We start from the raw sequence: 21,508 nt of genomic DNA, 5'->3' as shown, positions 1-21,508 counted from the left end.
GGGGCAAGGTGATTGAGAAGGTAGTGGTTGCTCAGCTCCAAAGTTTCCTGGATGAATTGGACTGTCTAGACCCTTTTCAATCAGGCTTCAGGCCTGGCCATGGGACAGAGACTGCCTTGGTCGCCCTGCTTGATGACCTACACCAGGCATCAGACAAGAGGAGTGCATCCCTGTCGGTGCTGCTGGACCTCTTGGTGGCGTTCAATACCATCAACCATGATATCTTTCTGGGCCATCTAGCTGGGATGGGATTGGGAGGCACTGTTTTACAGTGGCTCCGGTCCTACCTGATGGACAGGACCCAGAAAGTGGTGCTGGGAGACTTCTGCTCGACCCCCTGGCCGTTGGTCTATGGAGTTCCATTCTGTCTCCCATGCTCTTTAACATTTATATGAAACCGCTGGGAGAGGTCATCCGGAGGTTTAGAGTACAATGTCATCAATATGCTGATGACACTCAACTCTTATCTCTCCCTACCACCTGATCGCAGGGAGGGAGTGCTCATCCTAAACCGGCGCCTGGAGGCTGTGAAGGGCTGGATGTGGGCTAACAAACTGAAACTTAATCCAGACAAGGTGGAAGTGTTGCTGGTCAAGGGGAAAACTGCACCAGGGATAGGGTTGCAACCTATTCTGAATAGGGTTGCACTACCCTTGAAGGAGCAGGCCCGCAGTTTGGGAGTCCTCCTGCTCCTGCCCTGCTGCTTGAACATCAGGTGGCTGTGGTAGCCAGGAGTGCTTTTGGCCAACTCAAACTGGTCTACCAGCTGCACCCATTCCTGGAAGCAGTTGACTTGGCCACAGTGACACATGCATTGGTGACATTGAGGCTTGATTATTGTAGCACACTCTTATGTGGAGATGCCTTTGAAAATGGTTTAGAAATTGCAGTTGGTTCAAAATGCAGCAGCCAGGATATTAACTGGAGCACAGCGCCGGGAACATACCTCTGTGCTTTATCGACTCCATTGGCTCCCAATTTGTTTCCGGGCCCAATTCAAAAATAAAGTTTCAATTCAATTCAATTCAAAGTGCTGGTTCTGACCTTTAAAGCCCTAAATGGCCTTGAGCCAATGTACCTGAGGGACCACTTACACGCATATATATCTGTCCAGGATTTAAGATCATCTGCCTTTGTTCTCTTCTGTGTGCCTGGAATGAAAGATGTTAGACTGACAGGCACACGGGAGGGAGCCTTTTCAGCTGTGGCCCCCAAGCTTTGGAATACCCTACCCAAAGAAGCCTGCTCTGCTCCCTCCCTGATGGTTTTCCACAGATTTCTGCAAACCATCTTGTTCCAGAGAGCCTTTGGGAGGGACTGAAGGTAGAGCATGAACTGATTTTAGCCTTCTATTTTAATTTTACCTCTTTAGTCCCATCAGTACCATTCCCCTATATATGTGTGTGTGTGTGTGTGTATTGTATTTTAATTGTATTTTAATTTATTTTAATGTTTTTGTGATCTTTATTGTGTACAATTTTTTATGTATGTGTTTGATTTTATTGTAAGCCGCCCTGAGTGCCCTATTATAGGGTAGAAGGGTGGGATAGAAATATTTTAAATAAATAAATATGTGAACTGGGCCATTGTATGTAACACATAATATGGCCCACAGTTTAGCGATCCAGCAAACTGTTTTCAAACTGCTGTAGAAAAAATACATGTACAAAGTGTGGTCTGTGGTGATTTTAAGCCTGAATGCATGTTAATGTAATTTTGGGCTAACATACAGGTACATAAGGTTAGGTCTAAATTGGCATCTTGGAAAAACTATCCATAGTCTCTCCCTCATGTGAATAATTAATATTGCAGTAAAATTGATTAGAAATTATATGTGTATAAATCTTGACTTTGCCTTCCAGCTTAATAATAAGCTTTTAAAAAATGCTTTAATTGATAGTTTGTGCTGGATTGGAATAGTTCATAGAATCTTAGAATCATGGAATCGTAGCGTTGAAAGCACCCTATAAGGCCATCAAGTCCAGCCCCCTGCCCAGTGCAGGAATCCATATTAAAGTATACCTGACAGGTGCCTGTCCAGCAGCTTCTTGAATGCCTCCAGTGTTGGTGAGCCCACCACATCCATATGTAATTGGTTCAATTGTCGTACCACTCTAACAGGAAGTTTTTCCTGATGTTCAGTTGAAATCTGGCTTCCTAGAACTTGAGCTCTATTCCATGCCCTGCACTCTGGGATGAACGAGAAGAATCCTAGCCCTCCTCTGTGTGGCAATCTTTCAAGTATTTGAAGAGTGCTATCATATCTCCCTTCAGTCTCCTCTTCTCAGTTATGACATATTGTGTGTATTACAGAAACAAGATCTTCAACTAGCTGCAACACAACAGAAAAAGAAAAACAATTTCTGAGATTTTTCAAGACTAATAAAATAAACATTCAGGTAAATATTTTTATGCATTCATTAAACTAATTGTTTGTTATAGTTGTTGTGTATATGCTTCGCCCCCCCATGGCATATATATGTTTGTAGTAGTTCCATTTACCTATGACAATACTATCCTGAACACACCCGATCTCATCTGATCTTGGAAGCTAAGCAGGGGCGTCACTACTGGGGTGCAGAGGGTGCAGCCCGCACCCAGGTGTCACCATGAGGGGGGTGACACCCAGAGCCGCCCCGCGCCGTTGCCCGGCAAGGCTGCTCCAACTCCTTGGAGGCGGGCGGGCGGGCGCGACCGGGAGCAGCGTCGGCGGGGCAAGGGAGGCGCGCGCACGCACGCACGCACGCAACCCCAGCCACCTCGTCCATGCCCCTGGGAGGGCGTGCACTGGAGGTCCACACCCCCCCACACTCCCACTAGTGACGCCGCTGAAGCTAAGCAGGGTCAGGCCTGGTTAGTACTTCGATGGGAGACCGCCTGGGATCACCAGATGCCGTAGGCTTAGAGGAAGGCATATAACAACAACAAAGTTCCATTTAGGCACATGAGCTGTAATCAAATTTCCTTGGATCAAAGTGACTAAGTGTTAATGCCTTTTCTAAGGATGAATGGCAAGAAAAGGTTTAACATAATTTTGTCTCTTACTTAATAAGTATGGCCTAATTCTCATGTGACACCATGGTTTGTTTAGTAACAGTGTGGTTTGTTTGAACATCTGCACCCAGCCCAGCAGTAACCAAGCTTATGATGTGAAGCCATGGTTTATAGTTGGTGTATGAATTGTGACTTGTTTTAACTAAGGTTATGTCTGAACCTAACTGTTGCTTAACCGTGGTTTGCTTCAATTTACCACATTGGCACTGTTACAGGTGCTGCATAATACTCATTCTGCACTTGGAAGAAATCGATCGTCTACTATGGCAGCACCTACACTTTGGAACACCCTGCCACTGTGCTTTTATTGGCACCTGATTGAAACGTTTTTGTGTAGGCAAAGCCTTTCCATGCATGTAAATGATGACATGTGTTAACCACTTTCAGCTTTCTGTTGATTTCCTTTTAAATGTTTTATTTACTTTTTTGTGTGTGTATTTATTGATAATTTTAATGTTTTTGTAAACTGCTTGGATGTTTTATTACCATCAAGCATTAATGATCTCTGTATGTACAGCTAGCTTTCCCACCCATAGAGTATTTTAGTAGTCTGCTCTAGTGCTGTTTTCATAGCTAGCACAGTATGCATTTTTTGAGTAGTTGTGTAGGATGCTCATTTGTTTTCTAGGCAGAAGAATACTTGATGAGGATGGATAGGGATTCTGTCAGTGAAGGTCCTTTAAAATCCACCACAGAAACTGAGCAAAATGTTGATGTAAGTACTGACATGACCTCGAAGTGGTGCTGTTGTAATGTAATAATGATAACAACTATTATTATTATTATTCACTAATAGTCAAAAAAAACCTTGCGGTTTAAGAATGTACCTATAGCCCACAGATATTTCTATCGAACTTTAAAAAGCAGGGAAATTGGGCAGCTATAGTGAATGCACCAGGGGAGCAGGAGACCTGACCTCTTCTCTGAGATACTGTATTGCCCCACACATTTGTCAAAATGCAAAGACAATTTGGGTTGGTTTTTCACAGTCCAATCCACTTGCTGTGTAGCTTCGAAGAATTTGGTAACATGTGCCTCTGAGCATATGGTGAGTGGTGTCAACACCTGCCATCTCCAAATATGGAGAATTACATTTTTGTATGTTTGTTGGTGTTCTTTTTACTTTGCTTCTTTTCTGTGTTACTACTGTTTCTACAGAGAATCTAACCTAGAAAATTATATTTCTCTCATTATTCATTGTAGAAATCTGTGTCAAGTTTATTTTTATTAATTTCAAAGCCTTTTTATTGGTCGATGTCATATGATGATGAAGATTTTTGTTTCAAACTGGAAGTTATGCTCTATTTCTATTTTGGGCGCATTAACAGTTGAATCTGAAACTGCAGTTTGATGTAAAATCAGACAGATATGTTGCTACTTAAGCAATGACTCCAGCTGTTGGAAAAAACAAAATTGCCCTGTCCACAATGCATGTTTTCAGCCTGCTATGCTTAAACCACTTCACTTAAGGAAAGGTGGGCATCTTCAATTAAAAACATAGAGCACACCTAGAATTTTGCTAGAATATATTTCACCTCCCACTGATTTATCTTGTTCAAACTAAGACACTCCTCATGTCCATTGGAAACTTTTCTGCAGAACAATCAGTGCCATTATTCCACAATTATTTTTGGAGCATTTTTTTAGTGTTGCAAATTGTTGTTGTAGTTCACATATTCACAGAAACAGAAGCAAAAGAAAATGATTTACTATAGAAAACATCACTAAATTTTGAAAGTAAATCAATCATATTTAAAGTGACTATGTGAACGATGTAAACTGTTTTAATATAGTTGCTTCCTCCTTGCTAAAACAAGATCAGCACAACACGTGTCTTGTTTCTATTCTTTGGGCTGACTTCAGGTGTTGGCACCACTCACCATATGCTCAGAGGCACATGTTACCAATTCTTCGAAGCTACACAGGAAGTGGATTGGACTGTGAAAGACCAACCCAAATGGTGTTTGCATTTTGACATATTTGTAGGGCAGTCCAATATCTCAAGAGAAGAGGTCAGGTCTCCTGTTCCCCTGGTGCATTCACTATAGCTATGCAATTTCCCTGCTTTTTAAAGTTTGACAGAAATATCTGTTGGCTATAGGTACATTCTTAAACTGCAAGGTTTTTTGCCTGTTATGAATTTCCCTGCTTTTAATCTGGGAGATAAGAAATGGGATCCCGTGCAAGTTTGCTGAGAATATATTTGCATGCTTACTGAGTTCAGTGGGATTTACTCCCCTGCAATCATGCTTAGGATAGGTGAAATTGAGCACAGGGGATGGGGAGGGGAGGAGGGGTGTGGGAGCAGGTAGGAGTGGGAGGAGGAGGGTAGGTTTGCATGTTTATTGGGTTCAGTGGGATTTACTCCCGTGCAATCATGCTTAGGATAGGTAAAACTGACCATGGGGGGGAGGAGAAGAGAGAGGAAGGGAGGGAAGGCTGGAGTGGGCAGGGGAGGAGGAAGGGAGAGGAGAGGGGAAGGAGAGGAAAGGCAGGTCTGATCATTTGCATGCTTATTGAGTTCAATGGGATATATTCCTGTGCAATCACGGCTAGGATAGGTACAACTGACCATGGGGGAGAAGGAGGGGGAGGGGAGAATAGAGGGAAGGAAGAAGGGGGAGAGGAGCAGAAGGAGGGGGATTGGAAGGGGGAAGGAGGAGATTAGAAGGGCAGGGGGAGGGGTGAAGGAAGGGGGAGGTAAGGGGCAAAAGGGAGGTGAAGGGAGGGATGAGGAGGGGAGGGCAGGTTTGATCATTTGCATACTTATTGAGTTCAATGGGATTTACTCCTGTTCAGTCATGCTTGAAAATGACATGGACTTCCTTCAAGTGAATTCTGACTTATGGCATAGGGTTTTTATGGTAAGCAGTATTCAGAGGTGGTTTACCATTGCGTTCTTCTGAGGCTGAGAGGCAGTGACTGGCTGAAGGTCACCCAGTGAGCTTCATGACTGTGTGGGGATTCAAACTCTGGTCTCCTAGGTCATAGTCCTATAGGATAGGTAAAACTGACCATGGAGGAGGAGGAGGGAGAAGGGGGAGGGGAAGGAGGAGAAGGAGGAGGGGGAAGGAGGGGATTGGAAGGAGGGGATGGGGAATGGAGAGGGGAAGGAAGGGAGAGGGAAGGGGCAAGAGGGAGGGGAGAGGAGGGAGGAGGAGGGGAGGGCAGGCTTGATCATTTGCATGTTTTTTGAGTTCAGTGGGATTTACTCCTGTGCAATCATGCTTAGGACGGGTGAAACTGACCTGGGGGAGGGGTGGGGGGAGGGAAGGAAGGGGAGAGGAGAGGAAGGGATGGAGATTGGGTGGGTGGGCACTGGGCAGAGGGGAAGCCCCTTACCTTTCCAAAAGGAAAAGATTGTGAACAGTATCATTCTTTTTCAGGGTTTCCCCCACCTTTTTATTGTACAGCAGGCACATGTAGCCTTCCACCCAAATTTAAACCAAAGCTGTCCCTGGCTACATCCACACCAGACTGTTATTTCACTTTAGGCAGTCATGGCTTATCCCAAAGAATCCTGGGAAGTGTAGTTAGTGAAGGGTGCTGAGAGCTGCTAGGAGATGCCCTGTTCCCCTCACAGAGTTTCAATCAGAGTGGCTGACAGTTATTTCACTCTGGCCACTGGAACTCTGTCGGGAATAGGAGTCTCCTCTCAGCACCCTTCACAAACTTCACTTCCCAGGATTCTCTGGGGGAAGCCACGACTGTCTCACATGAAATCAAAGTCTGGTGTGGGTGTGACCCCCTGATTAGGCAAGCCTAGCATCTGTGAGTCTGGCTTTCAGAACACTGACATTGCGGAATGCGAAAAATCCATGCTGGCTAATAGTATATTTTTATTTATTTATTTATTTATTTATTTTTAAAACTTATATACCGCCCGACTAGCAATAGCTCTCTGGGCGGTGAACATAGATACAATAAAATACAATATGGTACAAAAAACTTCACAGTCTAAAATCAAATATCACAGTCTAAAACAGCAAAGGCTCAGAATCAAGTTTCAGACATTACAATACATTAACAAAAATTAAAATTAAAAATTAAAATTAAAATTAAAATGCCTGGGAATAAAGGAAAGTTTTAACCTGGCGCCGAAAGGATGACAACGTCGGCGCCAGGCGGACCTCCTGTTGTGGCTTTATAAGAAGTGAAATACTAGTATAATATAATGTATGTACGGTAGTTCAGTCGTTTACATTCCCTGCTTTCCCTCATTACTAAAAAAGCAAAACTTTCATTAACATTGCGGAATGCGAAAAATCCATGCTGACTATAGTGTATACAGCCACTCTCGTGTATTATTATTATTATTATTATTATTATTATTATTATTATTTCATGCCCTTTCTCCCAGAAGGAGCCCAGGGTAGCAAATAAAACAGTAAAATACCTTAGACTTTAAAATATATTAAAACAAAACACCTTTAAAAACTTTAAAAACAATCTTTTTTTTTAAAGTGTTAAAAATCTTAAAAGGTTTAAAAGAATCTGTAAATCTTAGATTTAAAAAATCTGTTTAAAATTATTTATTTATTTATTTATTTATTACATTTGTATACCGCCTCATAGCCAAAGCTCTCTGGGCGGTTTACAACAATTAAAACATAAAAACAAATATACACATTTAAAAACACATATTTAAAAGCCAATTAAAAATGCTAAAATGCCTGGAAGAAGAGGAAAGTCTTGACCTGGCACCGAAAGGATAACAGTGATGGCGCCAGGCGCACCTTGTCAGGAACATCATTCCATGATTTGGGGGCCAACACTGAGGAGGCCCTCTTCCTTGTTGCCAGCCTTCCAGCCTCCCTCCAAGTAGGCACCCGGAGGGCCTTTGATGTTGAGCGTAGTGTACGGGTGGGTTCGTGTCGGGAGAGGCGTTCCAACAGGTATTGTGGTCCTAAGCTGTGTAAGGCTTTATAGGTTAAAACCAGCACCTTGAATCGAACTCAGAAACATACAGACAGCCAATGCAAGCGGGCCAGAATCTGTTTTATATGTTCGAACCGTCTGGTCCCTGTTACCAATCTGACTGCTGCATTTTGCACAAGCTGCAGTTTCCAAACCATCTTCAAAGGCAGCCCCACATAGTAATCTAACTTGGAGGTTAGTAGAGCAGTAATTGCAGTAATCTAACTTGGAGGTTACCAGAGCATGGACAACTGAAGCCAGGTTATCCCTGTCCAGATAGGGGCGTAGCTGGGCCACCAACCAAAGTTGGTAGAAGGCACTCCATGCCACCGAGGCTACCTGAGCCTCAAGTGACAGAGATGGTTCTAGGAGAACCCCCAAGCTATGAATCTGCTCCTTCAGGAGGAGTGCAACCCCATCCATGACAGGTTGGACATCCACCATCTGGTCAGAAGAACCACTCACTAACAGCATCTCAGTCTTGTCTGGATTGAGCCTCAGTTTATTAGCGCTCATCCAGTCCATTGTCACAGCCAGGCACCGGTTCAGCACATTGACAGCCTCACCTGAAGAAGATGAAAAGGAGAAATACAGCTGCGTGTCATCAGCATACTGATAGCAACGCACTCCAAAACTCCGGATGACTGCACCGAACGGTTTCATGTAGATGTTGAACAGCATGGGGGATAGAACTGACCCCTGTGGAACCCCATACTGGAGAATCCACGGGGCCAAGCAATGTTCCCCAAGCACCACCTTCTGGAGCCAACCCGCCAAGTAGGAGTGCAACCACTGCCATGCAGTCCCTCCCACTCCCAACTCAGCCAGTCTTCCCAGAAATATACCATGGTCGATGGTATCGAAAGCCGCTGAGAGATCAAGGAGAATCAACAGAGTCACACTCCCCCTGTCTCTCCCGACAAAGGTCATCATACAGGGTGACCAAGGCTGTTTCCGTGCCAAAACCCGGCCTGAAACCCGACTGAAATGGATCCAGATAATCGGTCTCATCCAAGAGTGTCTGGAGCTGGCCTGCAATCAAGACCTTGCCCAGGAATGGAACATTTCCAACCGGCCTGTAATTATTAAGATTTTCTGGGTCCAAGGAGGGTCTTTTCAGGAGTGGTCTCGCTACCGCCTCTTTCAGGTGGCCAGGGACCACTCCCTCTCACAGAGAGTCATTTATCACTTCCTTGGCCCAGCTGGGTATTCCATCCCTGCTAGGTTTTATTAGCCAAGAAGGGCAAGGATCCAGCACAGAAGTGGTTGCAAACACTCCTAGGGGATGGAATTACTTGCATCTGCCCTTGAGTATGTCTGACTTTCTATGCTCACATTGGATGTGTCCATGATCTGAAGTGGTTTCAGATGCTTTGTAAACAGGCTGCATCAGGTCCATGGTGTCAAGAAAATTGCATCCCTGCTTTAGGTTTCTGGATTAGAAGCTATTTTTCCTTTAAGGGAATGATCTCATGAAGCTGAGACACCTGCGGTATCTAAGTCTGCTGTGCTTCAAAGTCATGGATGAGGCCTGTTAATTGGGAAGGTGGCTTCAGTAGTGGGAAGGTATATATGCCAAAATACCAGGAGATTCTAGCCTAGAAGCCTTCTGATTGGTTAATAAGATTCACCCTAGTTGCTATGCTTTGTAGTATAAAGCTGGCCCTATTTGTGGCTTTGGTACCCTACAACTTTGCTGGATACCTTTGTAACACCTCTTTTGCGTTGAGTCCTTTGCTTCTGTGAGACCAATGTTCTTAGGGTATGTATAGAGCAGCCTTTCCCAACCAGTGTGCCTCCAGATGTTGTTGGACCACAATTCCCATCTTTCCTGATCATTGGCAATGCTGGCTGAGGCTGATGGGAGTTGTGGTCCAACAACATCTGGAGGCACACTGGATGGGAAAGGCTACTGTAGAGTGAGGCAAGTTAGCTTTGTTCTTTTATTCTGGTTTATAATTCCCAATGTTATTTTTCAACTGGATTTTCTAAATGTGTATTTTCTTTTAGGTGTACCTTGGCTCTTTTTAATGTTGCTATTTTTTTCCTTAATAAATCTATCTTTTGTACAATCTGTGTGTTTCTTCTTTGGTTAATCCTTGCTACTGAATCCGGTTCCTCACTTCTTGATTACCTGCTACTGGGCAATCTTGTTAGCCTAAGGCTCAGGAAGCAGAGAATCCTGTTTTTACCTCTTATTTTTCTGGAATCTTAGAAACATCTGACTCCAGTAAGTTCTGGAAGTCTCCTGACCCAGGCTGGTTGGGCCAAAGGAATGGTGGCACCATAACATGTTGGGCTGGTGTTAGACACTGGACATTGGGCAACTGCTGACTCAACAAGGACTGGTTTCTGGGTTTGGGGGCAAGTTCTTGACACATGGCATGCCCTATTTCTGGCCCCTCCACTGCAGCTACGTGGATGGCATAGTGTTTCCAGGATTCTGGTGGCCCTGTGGTCAGAGGGGGAGTTTGCTGAGCATGAAATCTTCATTTGGGGCACAGAGTTCCCACCCCACATTTAAAGTAGGGATTCCAACATGCCCTACTACCACACAGCAAGCTGATTCAGAACTTAGAACTGCATACTTAGTTGTATATAATATTTTAATTGAATATAAGATTTTCTGAAGGTGTTGTGGGGGATGCCCAGAAATATCCTTACTGTGGCATTCGTATCACAATTGCATAACGTATAAGCAAACCTTATTCAAATTGTCTCCTTGTTGCCTTGACCTTGGAATTTACTCTCATACTTATTCTGCAGCCTTTTCTAATAATATTTCAGAAATAAATAAGGGGTGTTGGATGGGGAATCACTGAATGAGGAGCAAAACATAACCCCTGCCATACATTTTGTGACTCTAGTCTTCTGCTGCAGGATGCAGGATTTATCTCCAGTTAAATAAGATCTCTAGTCCCTTTACTTTGTCTCACGGTGGACAACAGAAGCCAGTTCTGTGAGAGAACATATAGTCTTTCACTTTGCTAGCCTTACATAAATGCTGTACTGTCTTGCATATTGATCAAGGGACTGGGCTTCCAGGGGCATGGAGGGGAGGTAAGAGAGATTGCTCCTGGAAAGACAGTATAAGTAATTCTAGATATGTGAAAGTAATGGACGGTTACTATTCTACCTTCTTAAACATGAAATTTAACAATTCAGGAATTGGGTCTTGAATATATGTGGCAGTGGCACATACACATCCTAGCTTATGGCCTTGGTGCATAATTGCCAACATAGCCCTATGTAAGTATCTTGCTTGGGTGAAATCATTTGGCGTGTACAACTGAAAGGGAGGGATTTGGATTAGAGAATATGCTAGGGACCAAATGGGTAGTTTCTGGGAGCTGGACTGAGCTCTCAGGTACTAGTTCCCTGTTACCCAGAACATGAGCTGGTGACATAAGAGTGTCTTGTTACCATGGCAGTGCAACAATGCTCTTCTGATCTTAGTTGTTGCTGTCCATATCACAGTACCTCCTGTTCCTGGAAAGAAGCCTGATTTCTGCCACCATTTCCTGCTCACTTTCCCATTGTCAAAATTGCCACATAAGTGGATCCATTTTTTTTAAAAAAAACCCCAACCACTTTAAAGCAACATCAGGAAATCTTTTTGTCTCCATGGACCAGATCCTTATCAAGATCAGCCTTGTGAGCCAAATTTGATAGGTGGGCAGGGCCACCCACCTGTCAATCACTTAATGTCATTATGATGTCACAGTTGACTGGCTGATAGGCACTTGGGAACCGTAACACAAGGTGCACTGTAACCCTATGCTCAGTGTTTCCCAAAGTGCTAAGCATAGGGCCAGCAAAGCGGTTCTTTCTCCTCCCCATGGGAAGGGGTTGAAGAAGATGGCAACAAATGCTGTGACGCAGTCTCCTCCTGCTGCTGCCTTGACGTCATTGTCTCCCCCCATGCTCTCCAGTCTTCCTTTGCTCCCCTGCTCTGTGAGGAAACAAACACCACCTTGCCTTGCTCTCCCCAACTCTTCTTCGTCTTCCCTCATCCTCGGTCCTTCTTCTCTCCCCACATTGGTACTTCTCTGGCTGTTATGAATATGTGTAAGGCTGTTCAAAAGTCCTTAGTTTTAGTTGGATTTTGATGGAAACCCACTCTTGAATCAGGAAGGGGTTTGCATCAGAATTCCCTGCTAAAACAAAGGAAAAAACCTTCCTTTTAGCAGGGGTTTCAGGAAGGGATTTGCATGGAATCCTGAGGAACTGAGTAATATTTAACCCCCACTTATCTGGGGTTAAATCCTGTTGCCTTTGCTGTGCATGCCTACTCCCTGCCGGGAAGAGATGCACACAGCCAGTCCAAGATTTAACCCAGTCCTCCCACCCATCAGCTGATGTCACGAGTGACATCAGCGGGTTTTGTGATTTGGACAAAATGACCTCATGGGCCAAATTGGATCCCATGATTGGTGAAAATTGTCTTGTAGATTGGAGGTTCCCTACCCCTGCTTTACATAACTGAACTTGAAGACCATGGTGGATGTCATGGTTTAAAGAACTTTTTAGGTACTAGAGCCAACAGTTCACTTATCCTTTTGGTCAGTCTTTGGGAATGTTATTTTCCTTTCTAGTACGATCTGTATTAAATGGCTGTGCCATGTCATGTTTTGGGGGTGGAGATTTTTTGGGGGTAAGGCAAGATTCACAGTGACAATTGAAAACCCACACTTTTATGTACTCAAGTGTAAATTCCAAAATTGTGGTGCATTTTAAAAGCATTTGTTGTGGTTATTTTTATAATGTTGCTACCTTTATCATAACTAAAAATATTGGTACTTTTGAGGAATAATTGGATGCGGTCGTGTGATTGCTGCCCACCTAAATTGTACCCTTAGTACTAAGGTCTGAAAGAAAGTGATAGCTTATTGATAAGCAAGCTTGTTCCTCACTGTAGATCCAGTGTTACTGAAATGTATATATTTATGTTAATGCATTTTATTCCAGAAGAACTATGTTATTTATTTATTTAAAGCCTTTTTTTACTTCACTCTTCAGCCGAAAAGGCTCCCAGAGTGGCTTACAAAATATTAATAAAAACAACAAACAAGACAGTCCCTGCCCACAGACTTACAATCTAAAGGAAAAAAACTATGCACAGTCCACTAGTTCTGAGGTTTCTGAATTATTTTGCTTTGATTCATTTAAAGCCAAACTTCTAAGACTTCTAAAGCAAGCCATAGACAACATTGTATTTTCAGTTTTGTGGTGTTCTGAACGACTGTTTTACTACTATTTAGTTTATCATGAAGATGTTTGTTCTACTAAAATATATACCTCGAAATTCCGTGGGCCTTGATTTTATTTGCCCAAAACATTTGTACGCACACACAGTGTTGTCTGTATAAAAGGCTTTTGGGGTTTGTCATTTGTATTCTGCTGCTATTATTTTATGACAATAATAACAATAATAAAAAGAATTGCTCCTCTAACTATCTGGTAACTCCAGTTTTTAAGACAAACCCAGTTGTTAATTTTGACTTAAGGACATGGGGAAATGGAAGAGAGACAGTTCAAATAAGCAGGATTTGGCACAGGGCTGCAGAAGAAATCTTTTGCTGTAACAGCCACCACCACACACACACCAGAAGAACTTAGCATATTCCTTTTTGTATTCATATCAAGAGAGAGGACAGGAACCCTCATCACTCTCAGAGGCAGACGATGTTCTATTCCAGTGGTTCCCAACCTTTATGATTGCAGGACCCCACTTGGAAGCTCAAAAAAAATTGTGACACCCCCCCAAGTGTAATATTAGTCTCTGTGAATTGAAAATACGTTGCATGGCAAAATCACATCACCAAATAAACCTTTCCATAGAAATCTCCCCGCAGACAGGGAGGTGTTTCTTAATGCAAAGGTCCAATCAAATTGGGATCCCTCCCACAGTCTGAAGATATACAGTCCTGTCTCCCAACATCAGTGGGTTACAGTGTTGGACTAAGATCCAGGTTCAAATTTCCACCCAGCCATGAAGCCCACTGGGTGACCTTGGACCAGACACAGTCTCTCAGCCTGACCTTTCTTACAGGGTTGGTGTAAGGATAAAATGGAATGGGGGGGACCATATGCACCACCTTGAGCAACTTGGAGGAAAGGTGGGATATAAATGCAATAATAAATAAATAAATAAATAAATAAATACATTTCAGCTGCAGTATGTGGACCCCAGCCTCAGCCAACCTGCTGAGCTTTGTAAAAATAACAATGATCAAGAAGCAGCAATGTGATAGTGGTGGGAATGCTAGATTGTGAAGACAAAAGGGTGGATAGATTGAGGAGGGTGGTCAGCACTTTGTATTTGACTATCTTCCCTCTTTATGACTTCCTACCACTTTTGATTTTCAGTTTTGCCTTTTCCTGATTCATCCTACTTTCATTAAGCCTCCTTCTTTATGTTTTCTACTGTGATTTTGTTCTTATGTTCAGTTCTGAAGTGGTAGAAATGGAGTGAACTCCTTCAGATGGTGTGTGGCAAAATCACATCTCCAAATGACCCTTTCCATTAAAAGCTCCCTGCAGACAGAAACCCTGAATCATGAATTGGATTGGAAACTCCCTGATGTGCTATTCTATCCGCAGGGAGGTGTTACTTTCTTTTTTAATGCAAACAAATTGATATCCCCCTCCCCAGCCACACACACAATTTGAAGATGTACAGTTCTGTCTCCTAACAGTGGATGACAGTGTTGAGCTGCTGCGCTTTTAAAAAAAAGTTCAAGAAGCAACAATGTGGTGGTGATGGGGATGCTATATTGTGCACTGTAGACAACAGGGTATATGGATTAAGTTGGACTGTTAGTGCTTTTAGGCCTGGGAAATCAGAACTGATGACTTGGTTAGCATGCATTTGGGGAATGAGAGCAGAGCAGAAGTCAGATCAGTGCACAAACATGCACAAGCATCTGCAGGCTTTTATGTGTTCAGGCATGTGCGAATGGGGAAGCCCTCAACTGCCACAGCATCTTGGAGAGAGAGATAGGGGGATAGAGTGTAGGTGGAAGAAAGGGGGGATGCTGGCACACACTCTTAGCCTCAGAGATGGGGGGTGAGCAAGTCCTGGGCTTTCTCATTGCTCCTTGGCTTCATCTGGGCCAAAGATGAAATCTGGGCAGCCTCACAAATAAGAATAATTTTTAAAATGAAGTGTCAGTGATGCAGGAGCCAAGAAAGGTAGGCAGGCTGGCTGCCAGGAAGGAAGGGGGAAGCAGCCTTTCCTTGTAGCCTTGCTTCTTTTTGCTTCACAAAAAGCCCTCTCCTCTTGTTCTGAGCAAGGGCGTCAGCAGCAGTGTGAGGAGACGGGTGTCAACAATAGTAATCCCCTCTTCTTCCTGGTAGCTCCATCCTCAGTTTACTTTGGTGTCTGCCATGTGTTTTATAGGCAGATGCCTGCCTTCAGCATGCCTGAAAGATGCTCTGGTGCTTCAGCAAAAGTCCTCCCCTCTTGTTTGGAGCAAAGGGCAGGTGTTGTCTGCAGCGGCAGTGGGGAGCAGACAGCATTCAGGGAGTGAACACTTTTTAAAAAAAATTAATAAATAATGCATTTCTTGTTCAAGGCCCCACCTGATTACTTTGCGGCCCCCTTGGGGGTCATGGCTCCCAGGTTGGGAACCACTGTTCTATTCCTCACTGACCTTTAAATTGCATTTTTGGGCTTGTAAAGCTACGACCTGGGAGGCCAGGGTTCGAATCCCCACATAGCCATGAAGCTCACTGGGTGACCTTGAGCCAGTCACTGCCTCTCAGCCTCAGAGGAAGGCAATGGTAACCCACCTCTGAATACCGCTTACCATGAAAACCCTATTTATAGGGTCGCCATAAGTCGGGATCGACTTGAAGGCTGTCCATTTCCATTTTCAAAGGCAAAGGAAACACCTAGAACATAAGGATGATTTTAAAACTAGTTTTTAAGAACTGAGATGGCTCTCAGCATAGGAAGGAAAAGTGTGAATGAAAGAAATTCACAATCTTCAGTCCTCTGTAGCTAATCATTCTTGTACCCATTCTCATTTCTATCGCTCAGAAATGAATGGTTGCTTGGTTTTAAATTCGATGTGGTTAAGTTGCATAAGCAGCATGAGATAAAATGTCCAGGATGGGTTGATGTGGGGTTCTGTGGCTTTTTGTTTTTGCTTTTTTCCCAGATATATTTTATAGGGACTGACTTTGAAATTTCATACTTGAGAGATTTTGATGAGGTTGTATATTTATTTACAGGGAGTTACAACAGCTCCAGATTCTCCTTCAGTGAATTCATGTTCCTCTGTGTTGGGTCCATCATTGTCTCTTGGGAACATCTCAGGAATTACTGCAAGCACTGAAATCAAAAAGCGGAGAGCTCCTCCTCCACCAGTACTGATTCCACAGGTGGAGAGTGAAGAGACAAGCGAACAAGAAAAAACACAGAGTCAGGTAAGGACTGTATGTTAAATTCAAAACTGAATTATGAAAACTCAGTGAAGTCTCCAGATCAGCAGGTACCAGTTGGATGTAGCTAACATGTAATTATGAAGGGGAAATTCAGTCACCTTTCAGTAGCCTAAGTGAAAGTTGCATAGCTGAGACCTGGATGCAATATGCTACTGAGACTGTTAAATGCTATAGACTTCTTGACTGGTTTGAACAAAAATGAGCCAAAGTCTTTTTCTAGCTAAAAAAACCAGGGCTGCTACATTGTCATGCTTTAGTTTATGAGAGTATGTGTGCAATTCACTACCGTGACAAAACATTTATCAGATGATAGGTTTCTACCTGTGTTTGTATAAAAATCAGGAATGGGTATGATAAAGAATCTGGTCCAGCCTACCTGTCTGAATGCAAGTAGACCCAAGGGTAAATGCACTCCACATCAATTGTTTTGATTATACGAGTGAATGAAACTCATAACATGGGAATCAGCCCTGAGAGAAAAAGGAAGAAAAGGCACCATTATACGGGGAGAAAGCAATAGGGGTACTATTTGCTTGGAAGCACCAGCAGCCATAACTTATCTGTGTCTGTGTGTAGGTGATCAAATCTGCTGTGAAAATGAAATAAAAAAGGTCAGGATGTTCTTTTATGTCTTGAGTTATGGGGATGGATTTGCATCCCATCCTCAGGGAAGAACGTCAGTACTTTATTAATTGACTTCCTTCCATAAAAAGATAAGAAGCTTGTTTACTGAACTTTATTTATGTACAACTGTTACTAACAGGAATATCCTGCAATAGGAGAACATGTTTGTTTTCAGAGAGACTAGGGGATATTACAAAAAAAGGGGAAAAGGAAATACATTTTGTATTTTAACTTAAACATATTTTAAGAACCGAGAAAAATATAGAATAGATTTTTTTTTTAAATATTCTGGTCTTCATAAATCTTTATACAAATCCTGTGACAGTATAGATAGGCATGTGAGGAAACTGTACATTGGCCCTGATCCAGCTAAAGTTAGTCACAACTGAGGTTGTAATAGTATGCACACTTACTTGGGAATAAGCCCAGTGGAACAAAGTAGAACTTACCAAAGAAAATGATACTGGGCTGTATCCAACTATGTTCTACTAAGTACCTAAGTCATATGGATCAATTTCAGTGGATCTACTCTGAGTAGGACTAACACTGAATACAATCCACTATTTATTTGCAGACCTACTCCAATTTCTTTTTGTGCCTAATACATTTTAAGTATAACCAATAAAGGCCGGTGGGGTGGGGTGGAGCTACCACCCCTGACATTGAGTTGCTGTAGCTTATCTGGACTAAGCTAGGGCGGGAGAAATTACGAACAAGGTTGGAGTTATGCACGTGCATTGGTGGAGCCGATGCAGCTCTCCCGCTGGTGTTAGCTTCTGCTAACAGAGAAACATCCCTTTAGTTATAAATGTATATTTTAGAGCAGGGGTGGAGAAACCCCTTCAGCTTGAGGGCCATATTCCCTCATGGGCAAAGCCAGTGGCAAAAAGTGGGTGGAGCAATAGATGCGACTCCTACCTTTGCATTGTAGGCTACATTCCAGCCATAGAAAGAGGAAAAAACACTTTTAAAAGTCAGGAAAGATAAGGAGGAAGCTTACAGGAAGGAAGGAACTCATTATGGAATGGAAAAATTGAACCGTTTCAAAAAGTTGGGGTGACACACAAAATGAGATCAGGAGATACATGCGGTCCCAGCACCACAACTTGTCTACCTGTGATATAGAGGCCTGAATTTATAAAGTTTTAGAAACCTTACACTATTGTGAATAGTCTGAACTATGCTGGCTCTGATTGTTTTAGCAATGTAGTCTATTTAAAAACATCTACCGTGTTGCTATGGCTCCCTCCAACTTCTTTGGAAATGAGGGTTTTTTAAATCTTCCTTTATTAATTCAAGATGATAGGATTCTATGAGCCACTGTGTTGAGGCTGTCATTCACAGCTGTGTATATAGCTCTTTTCTCTTTGTTAGATTACTTAAAAAACACATTCTAGTTCCGTGGCAAGACCAGCTGGCAAAGGGAACTCTCTTTTCTCTATATGTATTCATGTACTCAGTGTGTCCTCCTCAAGTAAATTTCAGGTATCACTTTTGAATGTCTTTCCTTTGTGACACTGAATTTGGCTCTGTGTTCAAGTATCTTCTATACGTGGATGGATGTGTGTTTTCTTTACAAAATGGAAGGTTCATGCTTTAAATAACGAATGAAAATTAATGTTATGTATTTATTTATATTCTTTATTGGATGTTTTTCAGCAATGTATCTCAGAGCAGCTTTATAATAAAACCACACACACATCCCCAGCACAGTATACAAATTACAGCAGCCAATTAAAAACCCGGCATAAAATCAAACTTAATAACAGAAACAAGATTAAAAGGTTTTGGGAAAAGAAAGGAAGGAAAGAAAGAAAGTAAGGAAGGAAGAACTTTTAATCTGTTTATAAAAAGAAAATAAAGATGACATCAGACAAACCTCTCTGAGAAGCATTTTTTAAAGATGGGGCACCACAACAGAAATTAGTCCAACTCCGGTCATCACCACCCACCTTACTTCAGATGGTTGGAGGACATGAAATGGGGCCCCTGAGACCAGGCTTAATCTCTGGGCAGGTTCATGCAGGAGCAGACATTCCTTTAGTAAGTTAGTATGACAGTGGGGTATCTTGATGAGAGATGGGGAACCTGTGACCCTCCAGAAGTTGTTAGACTCCCATTACCCCCAGCCAGCATGACCAGTGGTTAAGCAACATCTGGATGGCCACATCTTCTCCATCCCTGATCTTGATAAATATTCTCATTCTGATTGTGGAACTAACTCTATGAATATGTCCAAAAAGTGACTTGGTTGCTATGTTAGATGCAGTTGAATTGTTACTGCTGATGTGTAAATTGTACTTCTCTCAGAGAACCACCAGGGTGTAATGGATGTGTATTGGGCATGGACAGTGTAACCCAGCGTTCATCTTCTTGCTTGTGAATCATGCTGTGTGGTGCATCACTATCTCTCAGCCTAACCTCCCCACACAGCTGTTTTGAAAATAAATGGGATAATCCAATGCATGTTTTTCTCTGGAGAAAGTGGAATACAAATGTAATATGATTCAGTGCTCCCTGTTCTGGATTATCTTTTAAACTCTGTTTAAGTTAATGGACTTGATGCAGTATTGGTGCTGGGTAGATTATTCCTGTAATTGACCCATAAAATAAGCTCACCAAAAATTGTTGCTCTTACTTTAAATATATTATAAACATGTCTCCTTCTCTTGCTGTAATTCTCATAAAACATCTTAAATTGATTGCATAACAAACAAGTGGTTATGATGGGCACCTCAACACATTGTTATAATCTTTTGTGTTGCATTAGTGGTGAGAGCTGGTCTGATGTACTGTTGCAAGAAGATGGGCCAGTGCAATTATGTTAAATGCAATTTTGCCAACTATGATGTACCTTAAAGTTGTTACATGTAACGGCAAAGGGTAGAGATGGGATGGGGTGAAACTGCTCACCCATGCATCAGGTGCATTGCTGGTACCACAAAGCTACCTGATAATGCAGGAGTGACCTGTTCTGATATTTGAATTTGTTTGCAGCAGAGCAAGACAGACTAGACTTAAAATATTGCTGTAAAGCAAGTCTTTATTTGGAGTTATGTGACATGCATATCTTTAGGATCAGGGTGCCCAACTGATCATAGGGAATGAATTTTGACATGATGCACTTATGAAACATTAATGGGGTCATGTAGGTCAGAATGTAGATGCGAAGCAATTGTGCAGCCGAATTACCTCATGGTTCATTTTTACCAAGGTGTTGTTTTACTATAGTTAAAAGCCACCAGTTGAATATGCAAGGATTATTTGTTCTGTATAGTCAGTAGCATAAGGGTCCTTTGAATACTCTTGCATGACATTTTTGTAGAAATCCTTAGTTGATTCCATGATAGCTATATCACACAGTGCAATCATATGCATATTTATTCAGAACTACAGATGTGAAAGTTGTGGATAAGAGAAAAATCAACTCATTTGAAATGTGGTGTTGGAGGAGAGCTTTGCGCATACCATGGACTGCAAAAAAGACAAGTCATTGGGTGTTAGAACAAATTAAACCAGAACTGTCATTAGAAGCTAAAATGATGAAACTGAGGTTATCATATTTTGGACACATCATGAGAAGACAGGATTCACTAGAAAAGACAACAATGCTGGGAAAAACAGAAGGAAGTAGAAAAAGAGGAAGGCCAACCAAGAGATGGATTGATTCCATAAAGGAAGCCACAGACCTGAACTTACAAGATCTGAACAGGGTGGTTCATGACAGATGCTCTTGGAGGTCACTGATTCATAGGATCGCCGTAAATCGTAATCGACTTGAAGGCACAACAAAAAAATTCCATTATGATCAATGGGGTTAACTGTCAAGTAAGCATCCTTATCAGAAGCATCAAAGGGTTTGCTGATAGTTGTTCACTTTAGTTTTACATATTTTGCCTTTTTGTTCTGCTGTAACTTTTGTGTTTGATCAATGTCATGAGCATTTCATTGTCAGGAGCACATTTCAGTGGAAATGTTTTGTCAGCAAGAAGGATGGGCGGGTTAAGATTAGTTATCTCCTTGACACCTAAATCAGAAAACACCATCAGGAGACTTGAGTATGTTTTTGCCTTTCTTCAGTAAGGAAATTTCTTTTGATTTCAAGGCCATATCTTCTTAACCTTTCTCTCATAACACATTTCCTTTGTTCCCTCAACACTGAATGACATGTCTTGTGCATCTAATAGTCTTCTGTGAATAAGAGTTGGTATCTATTTTCTGAGGCAGGATGCAGTGAATCAGTTTCTCCCATTTGAAATAAGCTATTGCTCAGAACTCACATTTCCTTTTGCAAAGTTTTCCAATCTAGTTCCCAGTTCGTTTAAGTTCCCTCAGGATATGAAAGCAAAGTCATTTCCCATTGAAAAAGGATCAGTTATACATTGATTTTTATTATTATTTATTATTATCATAATTATTATTAATAATAATATCTTGCAGTTATTTGCTTTTGCAAACTAGG

At 42.2% G+C, this 21,508-nt stretch overlaps 1 protein-coding gene across 8 annotated transcripts in view; it reads left to right on the top strand.

Annotated features, from left to right (window-relative positions):
• The window catches only part of COBL (cordon-bleu WH2 repeat protein), a 267,077-nt gene that overhangs the window by 126,570 nt on the left and 118,999 nt on the right, over positions 1–21,508 (top strand). For all 8 annotated transcript variants that reach the window (XM_061590022.1, XM_061590027.1, XM_061590024.1 and 5 more), the window contains 3 exons: positions 2,314–2,399; positions 3,683–3,769; positions 16,210–16,404. In XM_061590022.1, the coding sequence (XP_061446006.1) occupies positions 2,314–2,399; positions 3,683–3,769; positions 16,210–16,404 (368 nt within the window). The remainder of the gene's footprint in view (positions 1–2,313; positions 2,400–3,682; positions 3,770–16,209; positions 16,405–21,508) is intronic.

Source organism: Rhineura floridana, chromosome 11, assembly GCF_030035675.1.
Source record: "Rhineura floridana isolate rRhiFlo1 chromosome 11, rRhiFlo1.hap2, whole genome shotgun sequence".
Taxonomy (NCBI): Eukaryota; Metazoa; Chordata; class Lepidosauria; order Squamata; family Rhineuridae; genus Rhineura; species Rhineura floridana.
Note: the sequence above shows the minus strand (reverse complement) of the source record. Positions and strands in the feature narration are given on the sequence as shown.